The 24,777-nt window shown below is 39.7% G+C and overlaps 1 protein-coding gene across 1 annotated transcript in view; it reads right to left on the minus strand.

The window, feature by feature from the left end:
• clmna (calmin a) overlaps positions 1 to 24,777 on the minus strand; it is a 73,562-nt gene that overhangs the window by 27,660 nt on the left and 21,125 nt on the right. The window contains exon 2 of the mRNA XM_030724996.1: positions 8,733 to 8,794. Coding sequence (XP_030580856.1) covers positions 8,733 to 8,794 — 62 coding nt within the window. The remainder of the gene's footprint in view (positions 1 to 8,732; positions 8,795 to 24,777) is intronic.

The following is a 24,777-nucleotide window of genomic DNA, read 5'->3' on the forward strand; positions in this document are numbered from 1 at the left end:
AGAAACCAAATCTTTTTCAGTCATCTTAATCCTGGGATGGTCACTGTCCAATATAATATTGGTGTGTGCCGCACACAGCTTGTCTATTAAATGTGAGAGGTATCACTTTTATTTATTTCTGTTGGTTATTTTTTTTTTTTTATTGATATTTATTTTTATTCATTAGATTTTGTTTTTGTTGGCCAAACAAACAGCGTTTCAAACTGAATAGGCATATTTTAATAGCTATTTTTTGACTTAAGGCTGATATTAAAAAGTGAATAATTTGTTCATTACATTATCTGTGAGGCTTCTTTCATGTCAGAACGTTGTGTAATTAAGGAACCAGTTCTATTGCCAGTCAGCCTACATAAATGCATTTTTGACTCGTATTAAATGTTTTCCACCAATAAAACATATCAAACTTTGCCTTTGCTTGTGCTACTGAATTATTTTTGTGCTACTGAAATATTTAGCTTGCTAGTACCAGTGCAGCCACCTGATAAAGTAAGCGTACAGTCTGGAATGACATGGTCATTATGCTTGATAAAAGACTCAAGCCACTTTGTTTGGTGACTTGCCCACATCTTACGATTATTAAACATATACATATGTAAATTATACATGCAGTAATATAGGTGTACACAACACTATTTTTCTAAGGAACATTTGAAAAAGAAGAAAGTAAAAGATCACATAGCATAGCCCTTGGCTCAGATTGAGTAGACAAGAGACTATCAAAATAAGACAGGAAGAAACTAACATTGAGACACAGACTCAAACATCTGAACTTGACACTGAGACAGAGACAAGATTGACTTCACACAGGGAGATGCAAAGGACAGAATAGAGAGACGACACTAGAACACACTGGACATGAAAAGTAACATTAAAAAACAAGGAACCAGGATAAACTCTGAAGGAAATATTGTGCTTGAAGAGCAAAGATATGGACCTAAAACATAAATCATATCTCAGATCCAAAATCACAAACTTACAAAACTCAAGTGTGATGTGGTCACTCATGTGGTTTCACTATAAGAGTTCTGTTTCCACGTGATAAATCTACCCAATCACAGCAATGTCATTGTTGACTGTATTGGTCCCCTGCCAAAAACATGGCTGGTGCGCAGTACCTGCTAATCTTAATATGTGCTGCCACACACTTTTCCGAGACCATTCCACTGTGTTTGTTAAGGGCAAAAACAGCAGTGGAAATGATAAATTATTTTCTGTGTCAGCCAAAATCACGTTCAAACAATTCAATTCAATTTTATTTATATAGCGCCAAATCACAACAAACAGTTGCCTCAGAGCAAGGATCTAATTTCATGCCTTGGGTTTATGTCAGATGTATCCAATGCTGCTGTGTAGAGACTAAGAGAGAGAGTGGGATGAGGATCTGCCACTGTTACTATTTGCCATCAGTGAAACCACACAGAAGCCTCTTGGCTTTGATCTGGCTGAGTTTGTTTTTGGGCAAACTAACCACAGACCACCACACACCAGCCCGGTGGAGACGTGGCTTATAGGCCCAGCATCACACACAACATGTTAGATTAAGTCAGTTCATTCAGAGAGTGTTTGCTTGTGAGCTGCATCCAGTTCTCTCTCCACTGCTCAGTCTAAAACACGTGTCAAACTCAAGGTCTGCAGGCCAGATCGGGCCCGTGCTATAATTATATTCAGTCCACAAGATAATTTAATATGGGTATGATTAATGGCCCACCAGTAAATAGCGCTCCCACCACTTATACTACAAATCCAACAAGGTACTACAACACCTGTACATTAGTAAGCTGATTACATCACAGCGAGGCGACCAAGGCTGTCCAAATTTGAAGCCTCCTCCAAATGCGGCCAATGAATGTGCCCTTCTTTTCCCCAGATTTGAAGGATGAGTCCGGTGTATCTCTCATTACCATATCTCGTGATTCATGCATGATTCATGCAGCAAAACTCAAACATGGCAATGCCGGAGGAGAGCAGCCAAAAAGTTTGAAATATGACTGTTTTCTGTGACACAAAATAAACTTTAAGATGTTTTGAAATGAGAAGGTAGATGTGTAAACCGCAAACATCTGCTCGATTTATCATGATATTGCTTATTTACAAAAATCTTCCAACATTTTTGGAGTGTTATGATCCAGGATCATGTGTTATTTCTGTTTAGGCCCTCCCACCAAAGTGTGAGTGGTGTGTCCGATTTCTCTCCTCCTCCAGGGTGTGTGTGTGTGTGTGTGTGTGTGTGTGTGTGTGTGTGTGTGTGTGTGTGTGTGTGTGTGTGTGTGTGTGTGTGTGTGTGTATTGCTGTAACAGGTGGAGCCTGCAGATTGGCCAGGCTGAGGAGGTGCCTGCTGATTGGATAATTGGATGGAAAGCTGCCTCAAATGCTCCAGCTGACAGCCACCTCGCCCCTCTCCTTTGCCTGAGACTTGAGTGTGCTCATCTCTGTGTGCTAGTCTTGACTGCCAGTGGTGCTCGTTTGTAAGGGTTGTACACAGTTTTGTAAATAGTAACCTGTGAAAGAAGACCACTGCCTGCTACAACTCCAAACAAAGAGGCGCGGCAATATTGATTAACAGGAAGGTAAACTTTAAAATTAGCAACACTACAGTAGACCCAGAAGGTAGATTTATAATACTTAATTATACTATTCAGAATATAGATTTATGTATTGCTACTATATATGGACCAAATGTTGATGACCCCTCCTTCTTTCATACCTTCACTCTCTGATCACTCTGACTCCACAGTTATAATAGGAGGAGACTTCAACCTGGTACTTAATGCAGATATTGACAGGCTCAGTACAGCAGTGAATCAGAGGAGCTGTCAGTCTGCAGACATTCTTAAACAGTACATGAAGGATTTTGGTCTTTGTGATGCTTGGCGTTCACATCACCCCACTCTGAGGGATTATAGTTTTTTCTCACCAGTACATCACTCTCACTCCTGCTTAGATTACTTTTTAGTTAGCAGCTCCATGATGATGGATATCACAGACACTCAGATTCACCCTATCACTATCAGTGATCATGCACCGGTGTCTATGTCTCTGACACAGAAAAGAGTCACACCACAATTAGGAACTGGAGATTTAATACATCATTACTTAAAGAACAAGACTTCATTAATTATTTCAAAAACAAGTGGGCAACATGTTTATAAAATAATGATCTTCCTGGAATATCACCATGTGTTCTTTGGGAAGCAGGAAAGGCAGTAATGAGGGGCAAAATAATATCTTACTGCTCGCATAAGAAAAATAACACAGTTGTGTTAGAACAGAAAATGAAATCTTTAGAAACTGCCTTTGCTGTTTCACCACAAACTGAGGAAACTAAAACTGGAGTTAAATGAAATAACTGATAAGAAGACACAATTTATGTTGCAGAGGCTGCGTTTGGAAAACTTTGAGCATGGAAATAAATCTGGAAAATTCCTGGCCAACCAGTTAAAATTAAATAAAGAAAAAACAAACAGCTATTCCTTCTATTAAAGACTCGACTGGGAACATTACTCACAACCCACAACAAATAAATAACTCCTTTAAAGACTTTTATGAAGCCTTATATTCATCACAGATTAATCCATCTGATGCTGAAATTGAAGAATTTCTTAACAGTATAAATCTACATAAGTTAAATGATGAACAGGCTGCAGCTCTGGATTCAATATCTGAATTTCATGAAACCTTAAAGCATCTCCCAAATAATAAAGGCCCAGGTCCAGATGGTTTTTCCAGCAGTTTTACAAAGACTCTTGGTCTGAGCTAGCACCCACTTTTTTTAGAATGGTGACTCAGATTCAGAACAATCACACAATACCTCCAAATATAAACTCCACCAACATCAGCCTGCTTCTTAAACCAGGCAAAGACCCCACACTTCCATCCAGCAAAACAATGGTTTTGACCAAAATCATTTGTTCTCAGTGATCTCTAATAAACCTTCTGTTGCTTGGTTTAAGTTACTAGACTCAAACAGTTCAAAATTTCTATGGAATAACAAACCATCATGAACAAGTTTAAAACTTTACAAAGGCTAAAATACAGTTTTGGTCTTGAACTACCAAATTTTTATCTACTTCTTAGCCAGTAAATCAGAATATGTTTCAAAATGGTTCAAATCAAGTTTGTCAGGCAGCTCATGGTTGGACCTAGAGCTTTCATTAGCTCCAGTATCATAGGTGTTTACACTAAGGCTTTAAAAGCCTTGGTAAAAGGGTGCTGTCACCATAGGCTGGGTCTGCTCTCCTCCACCCTGCAGTAGGGTGTGGGGAATCAGAGTACTTACAACACGTCACTCACGTAGGGTCTTGGGGGGGGCACATGTGGCACATGAGCCACAGTGAATAGAGCCATTAACATGGCTTTGCTCGCTGTGCCACATAGCCACCCACCCCTCCCTTTTTATTTACACTATAGACATTACAGCTCACAACACTTCACAATACATATAGGATGTTGGGGGGTGGGGTGGTGGTGGTGGTGGGTGGGTGGGTGGGTGGGTGGGGTTATGTTCCCCAGAAGTGGGGTGGTGGCCCCACTCACTACTTCACTGCTGTCTTGCCCCCCAATTTTATTTGCACCTTAGACATTGAGGTTTTTTTGGGGGGGTGGATGAGCACCTGACTGCCGATCAGCAGTGCTCATCGTGCATCTGTCCCCTCAGTTTTAATAACACTCTAGTTTTCATAGTCATACTCATTTTTTTTTTACACCTCATACACTCACATATTCCAGCATATGCCAGGTATTGGGTTGACTGCATTCTGGGGTGGCTGCTGGTTCTGGGGGCACTCATACGCCCACACGTTGGAAGATGGGTTGATGACTGGATGAGTGTGTCTCATTCTGCATTTGTCTTTGTGTGTGTGTGTGTGTGTGTGTGTGTGTGTGTGTGTGTGTGTCATGAAATTTGCTTGATAATGAGGGTGAGAAGCAGCAGCAACGACCCCGAGAGACAGAGAAGAGTGACCAGTGGGGAGCAAACATGTCCCACAGGGCCGAGGCACAGGAAGCTCCAGACCCAGAACCAACCATAAACACACACACATGCAACAGAATAAGTGTGTTTGCTATGTTCTTGTCTTTCAGGTGCTGTTTGTTTGTTTTTTGTGTGTGTTTTGTGTTTTGTCACAGATGCAGTAGGTGACCCCACCACCACCACCACTCTTTTATCCCCAACCCAAAAATAATTTCTTCCTGCCTGTCGGCTCTGGTGTTGTTGGGCCACGCCATTTAAATTTATAAATAAAGAAACAAAGAAAGAAACAAACAAGAGGAGCCTCCAGTACAGCTCCTCTCAGCACAGCAGTGTTTGGCACAACAGAGCATACACACAATAATTTTGTTTTCGTAAGCTGCCGGACAGGACAGGTCAATAAAAATCAGAAAACATGGTGATGAAGGGCATTAGAAAACTGTAGAAACTGTGTAACATGTCCTGTTATCAGCTGTGCAGTGAACCCCAACAGCTTCCTGAAAAGACATCACAGACTCACTGCTGTACACTTTCAGCATTAATGAGGAAATACATTAATGTTTTGTTGCTTTGAGTGAAACCAAACACATCAACTAGTGTAACCACAGCTTTATCTTCAACATCAGTCTGCCTGACCCAGCACTTAGCTCTGTTGTCATAACAAATCAGAACCAACTCAGGGATCTGTGAATGTGTCTGAATATGGTATGCGTGATACGTGGTGGAGGGGTCAGAGGGTGGGGGAATTAATGGAACTTTACAAGATGACAGCAGACAAATGTATGATTGTCAATTAGTGGGTCAGAGATTTGACACATGGCCAAAGAGTGAATAAGAAAAGAGAGGCTCATTGTGTGAGGGAAAACAAAAGGCTTGATCAGACACTCCGACTCACAGCTCACCCTGACTCAGCCATGGTTAGGAGCCGCAAACAGAAGCAAGAGCAAAGCTCCACAGTGAGATTCCACAGAAACACACAGTGTGGCAAAGACACCAACAGTCTCTAAGGGTTTTTTAATATTGGACAGTCTTTACCTGACAATATAAAGCAAATTGTAACTTAGTGCTATAAAAATCAAATTGAATTGAATTGATTTTACAGTAGTTTAATTTTCATGGAGAGAGACAGAATATTAACCACAAATACAGAAAAAACACATTACATGAAGTTATGAATTGATTGAAGAGCCGCGGCCGGGAGCTGAGTGGGACGGACTTCAGTGTGAACCATCAGTTTCCAAAGGAGATTCTGGAGCGACATAAAGCCCTGTTTCCGATCCAGAAAAAGTTCATGCAAGGAGGCTTCTGGGCTGCGATGTCAGTCAATAAACTCTGTGTCAACAGACAACTTTACCACAACCAGAACACCACTCCACGGCTGCACCGATCGACCAGGTGATCTGTGTGCACAACAACTTTATCTGATTCTGTCCTCTTAGCTCATTTTCAGCAGTCCACTGGATCAATAGGCACGTCTGGATAGAACAGTTAGTACTGGATTGATCAGCATAGTATGTTGTTGTTGTTTGTTTGTTTTTTTTCTTGTCGTTGATGTTTTAGATCACTTGTTTTTGAACTGTTCTTTCATTTATGTCACTCTTCGCCCCCCCCCCCCCCCCTCACAGCAGCATTAAAGGAAATGAGTGTGTTTCCTCTAATGCTGCGATTTTTCACAAAAACATACAGTACACACACACACACACACACACGCGCGCTCACGCCTTTAATGAAGACACAACATTCCACCAGTTAGTTTAAACATGAGCACACTGAGGTTTGTATGCAGAGCTGGTTCAAGAGAAAAGAGGTTAAAAATTATTAATCGGTTAAATGATTTACAGGCAGATGTTTCTACAGGAGACACGTGTCCAGAACATCTGCACACTCTCTCCTCTCCACAGTTCCCTCACATGTACTCAGCCTGCTACAACTCCAAACAAAAAGTGTAGCCATACTGATTAACAGGAAGATAAACTTTAACATTAACAACACCACAACAGACCCAGAAGGTAGATTTATAATACTTAATTTAACTATTCAGAATATAGACGTATGTATTGCTAGCATATCTGGACCAAATATTGATGAATTCTAATGTATTTTGTTAGAGCTAGCACCCACACATGGTCTCCAAACATGAACTCTGCCAACATCAGCTTCTTAAACCAGGCAAAAACCCAACACTCCCATCCAGCTACCACCCAATCTTTATCATAGATGCTGATATAATTTGCCAAAAGATTAGAAAAAAAATTACTTCATTCATAATTCATCCTGATCAAACAGGTTTTATCAAGGGTAGACAATCAGCCAATAATACACACATATTAATAAATGTAATAGACTAAAAATTAGAAACCACAGTTGTCTCTTTAGATGCAGAGAAGACATTTGACCGTGAAAACTGCTAAATTTTATTAGCAGTTCTACACAAATTTGGATTTGGTTCATCCTTCATAAACTGGATCAGAACAGTACACAGTTCTCCAGATGCACATGTTAGGACAGATGATCTTAGTTCCCAAAGCTTCAGTCTGCAGAGGGGCACCAGGCAGGGCTGCCCACCCTCTCCCTCACATCTTTATTGAGCCAGTGGCAGCAGCAATTCAACAAAATGCAAATATGAATGAAAACACAGACCATAAGATAAGACTTTATGCTGCTGATGTATTACTCTGATCACACTTATAGATAAGTTCTCATCTATATCAGATTACTCATCAACTGGAGGAAATCAACAGTTTATAAACCATCAATCACCCTCAGTCTGGAGTTCCACGCCAGATCTTCCCTCATGAGGTGAGGGTGATCATGAGAAAGGTGGTGGATCATTCCAAAGCTACACAAGAGGTGGTGGGTGGCTGTAGCTCAGTAGGTAGAGCAGGTCACCTATTGATCGGAAGGTCAGCGGTTCGATTCCTGGCTACTCCAGGTTACATGCCAATGTATCCTTGGGCAAGATACTTAACCCCAAGTTGCTCTCCGACCGTCCTGTCGGAGTATGAATGTGTGTGAATGTTAGCTAATTAAAAAAGCACTTAGCTTAGTAAACATGGAAGTGCTTGTATGAATGGGAGTGCATGGGTGAATGTAAAACATGTTGTGTAAGCGCTTTGAGTGCTCTGACTGAGTAGAAAAGCGCTATATAAGAACTAGTCCATTTAGCATTTTACAAGAGGAGCTTGTTAATGATCTGATGGCAGTTGGGACCACAGTAGGCCTAAATCCCTCCTGAGATGTGTGCAAACCTGGTGACAAACTACAAGAAACATCTTCCAGCTGCGCATGGCACCAAGGGTAGCTCCACTGAGTACTAAGACATGTTTTGCTTGGTGATGAAATACTTATTTCACTCAGTGACACGCAAATCAATTTATAACTTTTATGTAAAGTGTTTTTTTCTGGATTTTTGTTTAATATTCTTTCTCTCTCCATTAAAATGAAACTACCATAAAAATGAAAGACTGTTTATTTCTTTGTGAGCAAACTTACAAATTTAGTAGGAGATTGAATCATTATTTGCACTACGACGTAGGATCTTAGATTAACAAGAGACAGCCAAATGACCCTTTAATGCTGCACACAGGCACTTCTACACAACCACATACATCATTCAGAAGCTGTCCCTGCTGTTTATATACCATGTTCATGAGCAGGTACCTCTGTCTAAGATTAAGGAGTATTAACTGCAGTAACAGAGCATGAAAACCATGATTAATGTGTCTAGTGTTGTGTATGTTCTGCAGTCATAACATCTGAACAAACCTTTTCTAGGTGGAGGTTTATCCATCGGGTGAAGGTCCTCTTCTGAACCAGTTCTCTTTCAACTGCAACACAGAGAAACAAGAATTACACATTTACAGTACTTATCATAGAAGCTGGCAAACAAAGGCCTATGTGTTTCATTTGCTATTTAAAATATAAAATACCATTGGCTGCATAATGTTCCTCAATCACATTGCCTGCATATTAGAGGCCTTAATATTAGAGAGTGTACATTTTTTTTTACTTAATTTTAGAGTAAACTGGACCTCAGAAAGAAAAAGCACCACTCTTGCCTGTCTGCATCGGAGGGCTACTGTGGAGACAGTGTCCAGCTATAAATACCTAGGGGTAGTTCTATATATTATTATTATTATTATTTTCTTGTTATCTTTTATTTTGTTATTATTGTTATTTTTTAATTTATTCTTTACTATTCCTATTTATAGTGCCATTCCTATATAGTCTTTATCATCATCTGTACTTGCTGCTCAACAAGTCAATTTCCTGTCTGTCTGTCTACAGCAGATAAATATACACAGTGTTACCTTATTTCTTTGATTTCTTTCTTTTGAAATACTTCACCAAATAATGTTTAAAAAGAAAAACACAATTAAACTAACATTTGAACACCAGGCCAACAGCTCATTCAGTGGCCACTGCCCTAACATCCTGTAGGTCATGTTAGCTCTGGTAGTTAAGAGATGAACAAATGTGTGAAATGTGAAGGATCTCACTTGAACAGTATGCCTCTCTGGTATGAGCTTGAACATCCTGGGTCACGCATCCTTCTTAAGTTACGGCCGACATTAAAGTTTTTGCGGAACAGACAAAGCAACTATTGTTAAGTTGGACATAACCTACTGCGCATGTGTCTGTGGGTGGGGTCATGTGTAAACAGGGGGTCTGGGGTGTTTTTTGTTGTTGTTAATGGCGGCCATTAAAAGATGTGTATCCTAACGGCAGTGGTGGGATTATTGAGTTAACAGTGATGACAATAGCTTGACTTTTTCTTTGAAACAGCTGAGCTAATAATGTATAAATCTTTGGAAATAACATTAGAGCCTTTTGAAGTTAAGCTGTATATTTTCAAATTATAAAGTACCAAAAAATAACCTTTACACCCCACCGCCAACAGAGTAAAACTGTATTGTGTGTCATCATAAAAAGTCACAAACTGAATGGAATATTCAAACCATACGGTTATACTTCATGATTCCATCACAAATGATGCCCTCAGATAGGTTTTATACCACATTTTGATAGTTTGTTGCTTTTCGTAGTCCAGTGCAGTCATGTTAATTATACTTCAACACATAAAATACCTTTGTACACATAAGTCCCAGTGATTCATACGGAGCAATGTTTTATTAGATTAGGATTACACAGCTGAATAACAATTCATTATTATGGACTGGAAGGGGCACTGCAGTTTATTGTTTACTGTTAATTTTCTTGACAAATACTATTAACAGGCTCTAGCTGCGATACAGAAAGTGGATGTATGGAGGGAACCGCAGAGGAGAAAGTCAGCTGTTATTTATTTTTATGTCCAGAATGGCTCGCTGGAGGCACTAGAAGCTAATGCTACACTGTACACACCAAGGGTAGCAAGAGCTTATGCAGCTGTAATGATGCTGATTGCTTCACCATCCAGTGAACTGACACCACAGTTTGATGGGGGAGAGAGGAAAAAGTCAATATTGGTTGCATTTTTGTTTTAGAGCAGTAATATGTACAAGGCTGAACCATCTATGCCCCATCAGGTGAACATCAGTAGTACGTCCTCTAAGGGAAAGGCTTTAAAGGCAGAGAATTTCCCTCACTGCTCTCAGAGAATGCTAAATTTGGTATTCAAGTAGCATAGGTGAGGCTTTTATCAGAGCAGAGGGAAGAAGGATGGGGGGGGGGGGGTATGATGTGAGAAAACAGAAAGAGGATGACAAGAAGAGGAGGTGAAGAAGTGAGAGACAGCCTGAAGAAAGATGAGCATTATGAAATGAAGAGCATGCTCAAAACCACTGATGCTACAGACAGAACTGAGTATGAATTGTATAATTCATACTCAACATCACTGTTTCAAACAAGACACTATATTACCAGAAGTCTTTACTCAGCATCCAGATCACTGAGTTCAGCTGTTGCAGTCACTTCCACAGGTGTATAAACCGACACCTCGACATGTAGACTGCTGCTACAAACATCAGTGAAAGAATGGGTCGCTCTCAGGAGCTCAGTGAACTCCAGCGTGGTACCGTGATAGGATCATACCTGAGCAACAAGTCCAGTCCTCAAATTTCCTCACTACTAAATATTCCACAGTCAGCTGTTAGTGGGATTATAACAAAGTGGAAGTGATTGGGAATGACAGCAACTCAGCCATGAAGTGGTAGGCCACATAAAATCAGAGAGTGGGGTCAGAGGATGCTGAGGGTCATAGTGCACAGAGGTCACCAACTTTCTGCAGAGTCAATCACTACAGACCTCCAACCTTCATGTGGCCTTCAGATCAGCTCAAGAACAGTGTGTAGAGAGCTTCATGAAAGGGTTTCCACGGCTCAGGAGCTTCCAAGCCTTACATCACCAAATGCAATGAAAAGCATTGGATGTTCGCCACTACTGGACTCTGGAGTAGTGGAGACGTGTTTTCTGCAGGGACGAATCAAACAAACAAATTTGTGGACTTCATCACAGTTATTATGTCCTTCCACAGTTGATGAGATAAAGACAGGTGGCAAATAAAAAAGTTAATATATCTTAAGGTCCAGCATCCTAGGTGTAGAGAAGCTATAGTCTGAGTCCCTCATGCTATGTCCAAGGGGGAGCCCAGACGCTCTTTGCCTTTTCTCATGATTGTATCTGCAATTTTGATTACCCATGACTCGTGAAGACTTATCTTTTTGAACCACAACATCCACATTCGTGCATACTCACTTCTCCACAACAAGATGCCAAGATACTTGACCTCCTACATTTGACATTTGGGGCAGCAGCTCATTCCCAGCCAGGAGTGACCACCTGAAATTCATGGCTTCAGACTACAGAGTTCTACACTTACACCTTTATTCTAAGGTTAGTAAGTTTAACATGTTATATTCTAATTTAAATGTCAAGTAGGTATCAAAATCATCAGGAGCTCTGTTGGGCTAAGTGTCACAGAGAATGTAAGGCACTATGTGCTGTACTGCAGTACTTTGTTTTGCACAACTTAATGAGGGTATTAAGGGCTGGACAGCTGGAACACCATGTCACCTCTGAGAACAGACCATGCAGCTAACATTAGCTAAAATACACTCTTGGCCTCTCACAAAATAAATCACCAGAGCTTACAATGTAGTACATTCATAAGGACACACTGTTAGGTATACAAGTGAGTCCAGATACTGTGATCTAATGTTCCATAAAAGTGTCAGCCTTTGCTTCTCAGGATTCATCTGCCGACAGAAACCAGAGCTTTGGATTACACCTGGAAAAATGATCTCAGCTGCTGACGTTTCAGTGCACATAGTGGGCTTCTTTCAAACGCTCTGATTTTATTAGTCTGTGATTAATGGCAGATTACTTACAAACAGAGAAATATTAATGTATTGTGCAAAAGGAAAACTTGTGTAAAGACAAACTAAGCACTAGACTGCACTGCAGTGGATGTGTGAGTCATTTCTAGGGTTTAACTGAAAGTCACAAGGGAGTATTACATACAGTGGTAATCTATCTGCTTCCCCTCACAATTAAATACAATCAGTTTAGAGAAAAAAATACAAACTAAATATTGGAAATTGTTGCTTTGTTGACATATTGGGGCAAACGTGTCATCGTCTTTGAGATGATGCCTACAGATAAATGTGACTTTGTCGTGATCCCTAATCTCTTCCTGGGTTTCAACTTTGGAAATTTGGAGTTCTTGTTTATTTTTAGGTGGTCTCTTTATCATTTTTGGTTCTTTGCTTTATTTATTGTTTGAATTTGATCAGCATTTATTCACTATTCTTCATGGTTTCTTGGTTCTAGTTGTTGTCTGTTGTTTAGGTTTCATGTTGTTTTAGGGCTGCACCTAAAGATTATTTTGGTAGTCAAATAATCTGTCAATTATTTTATTGATTAGTCAAAGATTATTTCAATCTTACCTCACCTGTTCAAGCCTGTTCACCTGTTTACATCACCTTGTCTCTTCTCACAATTAAAATAATGACCCATAAAAATATGAGTTTGAAACTAATCAAATGTGTTTTTAACATTAATGTGACCATCACATTAAATATCAAATAAACAATGCATATTAAAGTGAATGCAGTTTTTATTTTTAAATGAAAATATAATGTGCAGATAAATAAAAATGGCCTCTGTCCAACAGTTTAAATAAGTCAAATTAAATCAGAAAATTTTTTCCGTCCAAAACAGCTGAAAAATGTACAGATCCACAACATTAGGACTAAATTCTAACAAGAAATAAATAAATCAAGATTAATAAGCCAAACTATGAACACCTAACAAACAAAGTCAAACACAATGTCCAACCCCAGATCATGACGCAATAAACAGTAACTAGAATTCAAATAGAACTAGAACTGAATGGTTTAAAATATGAAAGTAAAAACCCTAAAACAATTGAAAAAAAACAAAGAACATAGCGAATGATGTGAATAATGAAAGCAAAGAAAGAACACCTCAAGATAACTAAGAACTCATAACTAAAATATGACACACAGAGGGGGATTAAATATTACAAAACTCAAGGGCACAAAACTATCTCTGAATGGAAACAAGACCAAAATTCAAATATGAATCAAAACTGAAGCAAGAACCATAAATTGTAACAGAGCCTAAAATAAACCCATACACAAAGCCAGGCCTCAAAGCACGCGTATATAAACCCAAACTCAGAGATTAACTAGGAAACTAAAATGCACAAACCCCCAAAACAACCTACAGACCATGACATAAATAAATTCATAAATACTACAGAACCTTCCTGTTCCAAGTACAGATTTCCTTCTCTATGCTTTGTAGATGCTACTTCAAGCAGCACATATATAATGGCTATGCTTACTGTTCTAGACCATCAACCATTTAGTCAATAATTACAGACACAAGATGTATCAGCACTGTCTTACTCAATTTAGCTGTGCCATTAACCAGTAGGACGTTGCAATGTTAGGAAAAAACGTAGTTTTGAACTACTTCAAATGGTCTCCATTTAGAACATCTTTAATATAAGCTCATTTTAGAGGGAACTTGTCAAAACTTTCACTTACTCTAAACTCAGTTTTTGTCTTTGAAATTTTTTCTGTGACTACAGTTAATAGACTAATGTTAATGATAACAATAATGTTAACATTAATGTTTAATGTTTGGCCTTGTTCTTCCCAAGGTGGAGCAGCTCTGACTACTGTGCCAACTGGAGCCATGAAGACAACTTGTTCCAGTCTGACAAAACAGTAAAAAGCAATGCCTGCACATATTCTGGATCCACCCAAACATTCACTTTCAATGCAGACTCAGATGAATTACTGCTAATTCCCTGAGAAAGTCCTTTCTTTTAATGATCGTGATTGTTTTGTGTTTGGGGACCTAGGTGCTGCTGCACTTCACCATTGTGACTGAATGTGGCACAAGGTAACAGTTAGAATATGAAAAATACCAGAAGAGCTGTTTCACTGAAATATTCATTGAGCAGCTATGGCAGGATATCCCTTTAGACTGCAGTGCTGCATCAGAGGATTATATAACAGCAGAGTTCAAAGAAAGGCTCTTTCCCCATGCTTTCTCCCCTGTTCCCCGATGATTAAATCAGCACATTAGTTTTTATTTGCTTGTTTTGTTTTTAAAATCACCATTTCAGTGTCACAATGAAACAAAATACTAATCATTGCTTCCATGTGACATTTAAATTTTTTCTTTAACGATTTAAAATAAAAATCAGAAATTTTGCATGAAATTAAACTTAACCACTTGTTGAAAAAAATGATTCAAATACAACTGCTATACATCTTTTGAAAATGGTATACTAACATACTTATTTTAATGCAGTTAACATTTTCACAAGCTAATCAATAATCATAAAGAAAATAACACTAGAATTATTATGCAATACAATTGTTGTAACCAACTAATTATATTGCCCTAGTATTTACTATTTTTGCACTTATCCTACCAGTCAAAAGTTTGGACACACTTGTGATTGTGTCTAAACTGACTGATACTGTACAACACTGGCTGACACAACAGAATAAGACAGTGTGTCAGTTTGTAGTTTTTAGGGCTGGCCTGTATTATATGACAAAATATCAACAAGAAAAATGTTAGTCAACCAACTTCTAATTGCACAAAAAAGGTCACAATCCACAGGACTGTGTCTGTGACAGCCAGTGATAGAGAGCCATTATGGACCCTGTGGTTACTGGTTAGTAATGGCAGCCAGGAAACCCAGAAGTTAGCATCAGCCATCCATCCACCCCACTTATTCTGTTCAGGGTCACAGGGGGGGCCAGAACCTATCCCAGCCGTCACAGGGCAAGAGGCAGGGTACACCTGTACAGGTCACAGCCTGTCGCAGAGTTAGGATCATCTGAGAGGGAAAAGGAAAACCCATACTAGCTGCCATGCAACCTAGGTATTCAAACTATTTCAAACTGTTGGGAAACAACCCCACAAACAAATAGACAAAAAACATTCTGAATGTATCCTCAGTACAAATACAAGAAACTTTCCAATGGAAAGAAGGGAGAACAGAAACCAAACAAACTATTCACTCAACTGTGATCCGCTTATGCACCAATGCAAAACAAGAGTGAGTAAATAAAAAAGACACAAGAAGTGCAGTACTGTCTCAGTGAAGGCAGTGAGGCTTATTTATGGATCAGATGTGTGACTTGACCACATATCCAATGTGGCAGCAAAGTATGGTATAGCTGTACAACTGTCTCTCTACACTCCATTGGGAAAAGGCCATCTGAGAGAAATGTTGATGGCCAGGGAGCTGAAAACAAGGGTCAGGTATTTTAATCAGCTGCATAAATCTGACATTTAAGATGTGATGCTTTCTGGCATCATGTCTTTTACAGCAAAGTAGGCTTTCATGATATCACTCTGTCTTTTCATTTTTTTTGTTTTATCCTGTCACATAATATAAAGCGGGAGAATGCTGTTGTCATACCATCCGTACCATTATCCTCAGTACCTTTGTAAACTTTGGCTGTATTTATCTGAAGTGGAGAGTAAACAGCATGGAAGATTTCAGGCTGCTAATCCTATGATAATATATGCTAATGATATTCAACCTCTTTCCCATACCTGATAGCTTAATCATGTGATCATATTGTGCTGTGTGATTGGCTATACCTTGGTCCCTGAACAGCTGGCAGAAGCTGATGGTGAGAACTTTCCAGGTAAAGAGCCAGTCTGTTTATAGGAACATCAGTTCTAGGCTGCAGCCTGATTGATTAGCCTGTGATGCCAACTTCTGATTGGCTGAGCATTGTCTAACATGTTAGTCAGGGATGACTCATGGCTATAACCAGTATAGGCTGTCTCATCATTGAGCAATATTAAAGCCATACCTACTGCTCAGCAGTATTACTCAAATGTAAACAACATGGTTGTATTATGTTTTGTACATGGTTGCCTTATGATTATAGTGATGTTATACACTGCTCAAAAAAATAAAGGAAACACTCAAATAATACATCCTAGATCTGAATGAATGAAATATTCTCATTGAATATTTATAAAGTTGAATGTGCTGACAACAAAATCACACAAAAATCATCAATGGAAATCAAATTTATTAACCAATGGAGGTCTGGATTTGGAGTCACACACAAAATTATAGTGGACACACTACAGGCTGATCCAACTTTGATGTAATGTCCTTAAAACAAGTCAAAATGAGGCTCAGTATTGTGTGTGGCCTCCACGTGCCTGTATGACCTCCCTACAACACCTGGGCATGCTCCTGATGAGGTGGCAGATGGTCTCCTGAGGGATCTCCTCCCAGACCTGGACTAAAGCATCTGCCAACTCCTGGACAGTCTGTGGTGCAATGTGACGTTGGTGGATGGAGCGAGACATGATGTCCCAGATGTGCTCAATCGGATTCAGGTCTGGGGAACAGGCGGGCCAGTCCATAGCTTCAATGCCTTCATCTTGCAAGAACTGCTGACACACTCCAGCCACATGAGGTCTAGCATTGTCCTGCATTAGGAGGAACCCAGGGCCAACGGCACCAGCATATGGTCTCACAAGGGGTCTGAGAATCTCATCTCAGTACCTAATGGCAGCACATGGAGGGCTGTGCAGCCCTCCAAAGAAATGCCACCCCACACCATTACTGACCCACTGCCAAACCGGTCATGCTGAAGGATGTTGCAGGCAGCAGATCGCTCTCCACGGCATCTCCAGACTCTGTCACGTCTGTCATGTGTGCTCAGTGTGAACCTGCTTTTATCTGTGAAGGGCACAGGGTGCCAGTGGTGAATTTGCCAATCCTGGTGTTCTCTGGCAAATGCCAAGCATCCTGCACGGTGTTGAGCTGTGAGCACAACCCCCATCTGTGGACGTCGGGCCCTCATACCATCCTCATGGAGTCGGTTTCTAACTGTTTGTGCAGACACATGCACATTTGTGGCCTGGTGGAGGTCATTTTGCAGGGCTCTGGCAGTGCTCCTCCTGTTCCTCCTTGCACAAAGGCGGAGGTAGCGGTCCTGCTGCTGGGTTGTTGCCCTCCTACGGCCTCCTCCACGTCTCCTGGTGTACTGGCCTGTCTCCTGGTAGCGCCTCCAGCCTCTGGACACTACGCTGACAGACACAGCAAGCCTTCTTGCCACAGCTCGCATCGATGTGCCATCCTGGATGAGCTGCACTACCTGAGCCACTTGTGTGGGTTGTAGAGTCCGTCTCATGCTACCACGAGTGTCAAAGCACCACCAACATTCAAAAGTGACCAAAACATCAGCCAGAAAGCATAGGTACTGAGAAGTGGTCTGTGGTCCCCACCTGGAGAACCACTCCTTTAGTGAGTGTGTCTTGCTAATTGCCAATAATTTCCACCTGTTGTCTATTCCATTTACACAACAACATGTGAAACTGATTGTCAATCAGTGTTGCTTCCTAAGTGGACAGTTTGATTTCACAGAAGTTTGATTTACTTGGAGTTATATTGTGTTGTTTAAGTGTTCCCTTTATTTTTTTGAGCAGTGTACATAATGCATTGATATCAGCAGATTATATATATGGGTGCATTACGTAGTAATTTTCCTGTACACATGAGTATAATATGTTGTAAATACCTTGAATGTATGCATTACAGCTGGCTTATTGTTATAGATTATATAAATAGAAATACATTATGTAGTATACACCCTTGTACAAAAGTGCAGGATGTACTTTCTTTAATTTGTTTGCCATGGAAACTTTTTGTCTCCGTTCTAGGAGGTGGTTACCATAAAGCATTCATAGAAATGTTAAAGATAATCACAGAATATCAATGTCTTAAAGCATGTTTAAAATAGTTTTGATTTCATGAGTATTCTTAATATTGTAAACATATTTTGTGGAATATGTATTATATCTACTAACCCAGAGGTGACTACATTTGGATAAAAGTTTAGGGCAAGGCCTCCAAATTAGAGCAAAATCATTTTGCAGTCATAATAAGATGTCAGCTAAAGGGTTTTCTGTTATGAAATATAATGGTCTCCTGACTTCTACATTTATATTTTCATTAATCTCAGGAGGATATGCCCATCAGTGATGGGTTGTAAGGCATGGTACTGTAAAGCTGGGAGTGTCTGGGACTGTAAAGCTGTAAAAGCTTGCATTGTGTGTCCACTGCTTTGTGTGGGTAAACAGTCAACTGTGCAAGGATGTTCATTGCTTCAGATGGCAAAAAGAATTTGTGATGCTAAAATATCTAAAATATCTCCACACTAATGAAGTCCTCTGACCCTTCTTTTTAAGAACATCCTGATCTTGTGAACTTTGGGCTGTGGGGTCTCCAGTTCAGTAACACCATCACTGGAGTTGTCTTTTATATCAATCATTGGTTTGCACGGCTGCAGAAGCCCAAACATTAGCATGTGTGCTGCTGCTGATGGCTGCTCGTCCTGCATCGTGTTCCTCAACCTAAACTGATATGACTCTAACTCTATTCCAGCTTCATGATTGGTTCAGCGTGGCACTATTCTCATTCGCCTTTCGTGTTGTCTGTCATAACACGGATAACACGATATTTATATTGACCATGTCTCATATTTCTATTAAGGAAATGTTATATTGCAATAATTATCTTTATTGTTTTATCACTCAGCCCTACCTGAAAGCACACATGTTGCAGTTCAAAGGTCTCCCCTTCAGATGACTGTGGCTATCTCAGCGAATTTAAGAGACAGAAAAAACAGTCTGTACACTGATCTGACTTTTTGTGTGTTTAAATATTATCTATGAGTACAAGAGTTCAGCCCACAGCAGTGTGCAGACTATGTGTTCAATCTGTTCTTACAGTACAGAAGCTAAGCAAATCTATACAGGGAGAGATGAATTAGAGCACAGACTCCGCCATGCTGTGCTCAAACTGATTAATAAAATCTATGTCCATACTTTTAGGTGCAACATCTGGCCCGTATGACCTAGCTAATGGAATAAGACTTGCTTTACACACACACACACACACACACACACACACACACACACACACACACACACACACACACACACACACACACACACACACACACACATATATATATATATGCCTGTGATGGCTGCAAGGCTGCAGACACTTATCTCCTTTTCATTGCATGCAGATAGATAGATAGATAGATAGATAGATAGATAGATAGATAGATAGATAGATAGATAGATAGATAGATAGATAGATAGATAGATAGATAGATAGATAGATAGATAGATAGATAGATCGATCTGGTAGAGGACCTGAGCTTGGAGGGCAAAATAAACCGCCCATAGGGGCAAGCTGGGTTGTGTCCAAGTTTCAACCATCTAGCTCAGTGGTTCCCAAAGTCCACGGTGCTGCTTGTGAGTAATTTCTAACTGAATTTCTGTTATTGCTGCGGCCCCTCTGCAGTACCCTTGCGGTCCACCAGGGCCCACACTTTAGAACCACTGATCTAGCTGTTGAGGTGAGATGAAGCTGAAGACTTTGGGGATTCTACTCCACTTTGTGCACTGTACAAGTATGAGCCGCAGAGCGTGATGCTACCACCAGGTGTAACAGTTGAGACAGTGTTCTTAGGTTTGAAAGCCTCAGCTTTACCCTTCCAAACATAGCTCTTGTAATTGTGGCCAGATCTTTCAATATTTATCTCACCTATGCAAACTTCTGACCACAACTGTTACACCAGATGTAAAAAGCATCTGACAGCTTAGTAAAATAAACAGATTATCCAAATTAAAAATATCAAAATGCTTAAGATAATCTGCCACAAATTTACTACCATTCTGAAACATAATCTCTTCCTGTAATCAAGTCAACATGCTTGTTGTAACTGAAATGTTTGCTTTTGTATAATTGCCCCAGGATGGATGCACCTTGGTTTTAAAGCCCCAATTCCAAGAAAGTTGGGAGACTGTTTAAAATGTAAATAAAAACATATCAAATGTTTACTTTTACAATTTCATCAAAAATATCAGTACATTTCTCATCTGATGGCAACACATCTCAAAAACAGCTGGGACAGGGCCATGTTTAGGGGAAATGACACAGGAAAGAAAGAAAACAGACTAATGTAATAATAAATTAATAATTTAGTTAGTAATTTTTAATTTAACTAAATTATTAACTAAGACTAAAGAACTAAAGGCTCAAAAAATGCTTATGAATAAAAAACAAAACCAAAAGATCAATAAACAAAACTATGAACACAAACAAAGAATTCAACATAAAAAGTTCAAAAGCCAACAGTCAGACCCGGGATCATAATTCATCTACAAACTAAGTCCTTCTTTGCTCACAGAAATATTAGCTCAATACTGGTTAAAAGCTTTTATCACATCAACACCAGAGTAATATCTGTCCCTATTATATATTCTGATTCTCCATCAGAATATGTAATGCATACCTGTTGTTAAGAACGTGTTATGGATAACTCTACTGTAGCATCAGAGCAAGTTTACAGGTAAAGCTGAATAAGTTTCATAGTTTCATAGTTTGCTTCCAAGGATCCAGACTTTCTTGTAATTTTCTAATTGGTCTTGAACAATAGTTCAATAGTTCACTAATTTTCAGTCCAGTTCTTCTACCTGACAGCCACTTAACACTGACCTATGAATCATTCATAGTTCGGTGTTCGTTTTGTTGAATCTATGAAAAACGCCAATGATAACACAGTTTGATGGGCATAAAATAGTATTTTTGCACCAAATTTTGCATATCTCAGCACTGTGTACAGTGTATTTAAAAAAAATTGATGAAACTGGACAAGTTGAGGAAAAAAGAAGTAGCAGGCCAGGTGTCACTTTTGGAGCAAGAGCTTCTTTCTTACACTGTAAACCCGGATAAGTTCAATCTACTTAAAAAACCAAGGTAACTTGTTGCCTTAAATTTTTTAAGTAATGAAACAGTTCATTTAACTCAATTGACCAAACTTATCTGTTATAGTTCATGAAAAAATAAAATGTCTTTTGATCAATCAATCCCCCCCTATCCTTTTCATGGTTGCGTGGGATGGTGGGGGGTGGAGCCTATCCCAGCTGACAAGGCAGTAAGATGCAGGGTACACCCCGTACAGCCTGTTGCAGGGCTGACACAGACAACCATTCACACCTGTGAGCAATTTAGAGAGACCAATTAACCTAACCCCAGTAACTGCATGTCTTCATGATTGTGGGAGGAAACCCACACAGACACAGGGAGAACATACAAACTCCACACAGCAAGAGTCCCAGGCTAAGGTGGAACTGAACCCAGACTATCAGATAGCTATTCTAGCTGTGAGGCAGCAGTGCTAACCACCATGCTGCCCAGTAACACAGATATTTTTTACAGTGTTGAACTGTGTCTGTTTAAATTTGGTAAATAAACATGATAAAACTCAGCCCTGCTGAATGCTGGTACATTAACATTTACAAATAACTTTTGTCCATGGAACAATAAAAAACTATACGAGAGAGCATTGTGAACAAAAACCAAACAAAAACACCAAATGTCTTCTATTCCAAACAGCGAGAGGCCTGCGCCAAGCCGGAATTGAACCCAGACCTTCAAGCTGGTATTCTACCTGTGAGGTAGCACTGCTAACCATCATGCCACCATGCATCCAGTCTGTTAAAACTGGTCTAAACTAGATTTTTAGCAGGTGCAAAACTTGATGATATTAAGTTGTTTGAACTCAAACACATGATTACAATAAGATAGACCATCAAAAAGTACAGGCTACTCAGCATTAACAAGTAATGTTCACATTCTAGGCAATTTTAAGTAATATGATCTCAATATTTTTAAGTGGAATCAAAATCTGGGTTTACAGTGTAGTGGGTGTCCTCTTGGTTCATGGCGACACCATGGCGACACCGGGGTCACCGTCTACACCGAAGACGGTGACCCCGGTGTTCCAGCGATTTCCAGTTCATGGCAAGCTTAAGCCTTGTTGGTTCCTGGGTTGTTCCAGAACATCCTAACTAGACTGTGGCAAAGTGGCAACACATCCAGGTGTAGCTGTAGCTCAGGTGTTAGAGCTACTTGGAAGGTTGGTAGTTCAATCCCCGGCTGCTCCAGTCTGCATGCCAAAGTATCCTTGGGCAAGATGCTGAACACTGAGTTGCTCTCTGATGTGTTCATCAGAGTTCAAATGTGTGTGAATGTTAGACAGAAAGGACTTAGGTGTGGGGGGGGGGCATGCTTGTACAAATGGGTTAATAAGACATATTGAGTGCTCAAGTAAAAAGGCATTATGTAAGAAGCAGTTCATCTATGATGAAGTTACTCTTTATTTGATATGACTGCTTTCTAAATAAGAAGGTTAATAAATACCATTATCTAAGGAGGGACCATCCTCCCTCCAGAACACCTTCTGTTCAGCCATATTCATTATGAATAGCACTTTTGAAGTAATTTCACAGATGCATAATATTACACATAACATCTGATATATTCATTTTCTCATAACAATGGCACCAGTGATCTGCTAGTCTTAATCAAAGTCTCAGTTAAGATCTGTCTGGGCCCCTGTGCTCAACACAATGTAGTACACCCATACTGGGTTTGACAAGAGCAATACAAATGAAGACAGTGAGATATTACAACATCCAGTGGGCTGTCTGGACAGACAGCTTATACTGTAATCATTGAAGGCTTGAAAAAGTGGCCCTGAAATGGTTAAATAACATTTCATGTTATCTGTCAGCAGCATAGGCGGAGGAACCTGGGGGGGGGGAACCAATACTGGAGTGGGGCGCATTTGTCCCACCCAAAAATGACACCGCGGAGGAGAAAAATACTTGATTTTGAACTCTTGAACTCGCGTGCTTTTATTTTGAAGGTGCAACATAGCGTTATGTCACTGCGCTCCCCCGCCCCCCTCTGAACGGCGTGTTTGGGAGGAGGAGGTCTGTCGGGACTGTTGCCATGAATATGGCTTGTTTATAACGTTATAAACAAGCCATATTCATAGCCTAGGCTACTGTTTTTTAACCCTTTGTGTGCTCTGCGCCTGTTTGGCCAGTTATTAAATGCAGGGCTGTAAAGCGCAAGAGCAAACTGTGTTGTCAGTGAGGCACAGAGCTTGTCTATTAAATGTGAGAGGTATCACTTTTATTTATTTCTGTTGGTTATTATTTTATTGATATTTATTTTTATTATTAGATTTTGTTTTTGTTGGCCAAGCAAACAGAGTTTCAAACTGAATGGGCATATTTTAATACCTGTTTTTTTACTTAAGGTTGATATTAAAAAGTGAATAATTTGTTCATTACATTATCTGTGAGGGTGCTTTCATGTAGAACTTTGTTAGATTAAAGAATCAGTTAGTATCAGTGCGGCCACCTGATAAAGTAAGCGTACAGCCTGGAATGACATGGTTCATTATGCTTGATAAAAGACTCAGGCCATTTTGTTTGGTGGTTTACCCACATCTTATTATAAAACATATACATATGTAAATTATACATGCAATAATATAGGTGTACACAACACTATTTTTCCAAGAAACATTTGAAAAAGGAGAAAGTAAAAGATCAAATAGCATTTTTATGCTTTGCTCCGAGTATTTACTAATCTGTCCGGATTCTGATATGTGTCCCCCCCAAAATAGTAAACTCATTCCTACGCCCCTGGTCAGTAGTTATGGTTGGTGGAGTTCTCCATAGAACAATCATCCTATAGTATGCTGTGAGATCACTAATAACCAGTGCCCTACTATCATAAAAATGATCATATTTATTTGGATTTGATTAACCTGTTGGCAGACACTCTGGTCATCATTAGACCCTGAGATCATTGTCCATCAGCATAACCGTCTCCACAGCACTGCCTAAGTAGACAGCATGCCAACTCTGAGCAGTCACTCACTGGTAACCCCATGTGATGACACTTTGATAATTAGAATCTGCATAGTCATACAGTGCTGTGAAAAAGTATCTATCCCTTTCCTATTTTTCACACTGAAATGTTTCAAACACATTTTAATATTAGATAAAAATAACCCGAGTAAATCCAAAATCCAGTTTTTGAATGATGATTTTATTCATTAAGGGAAAAATGGCCCTATGTGAAAAAGGAATTGCTCTCTAAACCTAATTACTGGTTGTGTCACCCTGTGCAGCAAAAACTGCAATCATGCGTTTTTGATAACTAGCAATGAGTCTTTCACATCGCTGGAGGAAGTTTGGCCCACTCTTCTTTTCAAAATTGTTTTAATTCAGCCACAGTGGAGGGTTCTGAGCATGAACGGCCTGTTTAAGGTCATTCCAAAGGATCACAACTGGATTTGAGTCTGACCTTTGACTAGGCCACTCCAAAGCATCACATTTGTTTGCTTGTTTGTTTGTTTGTTGTTGTTGTTGTTTTTAGTCATTCAGAGGTCGACTTGCTGGTGCA

Source organism: Archocentrus centrarchus, unplaced genomic scaffold (assembly GCF_007364275.1).
Source record: "Archocentrus centrarchus isolate MPI-CPG fArcCen1 unplaced genomic scaffold, fArcCen1 scaffold_44_ctg1, whole genome shotgun sequence".
NCBI lineage: Eukaryota > Metazoa > Chordata > Actinopteri > Cichliformes > Cichlidae > Archocentrus > Archocentrus centrarchus.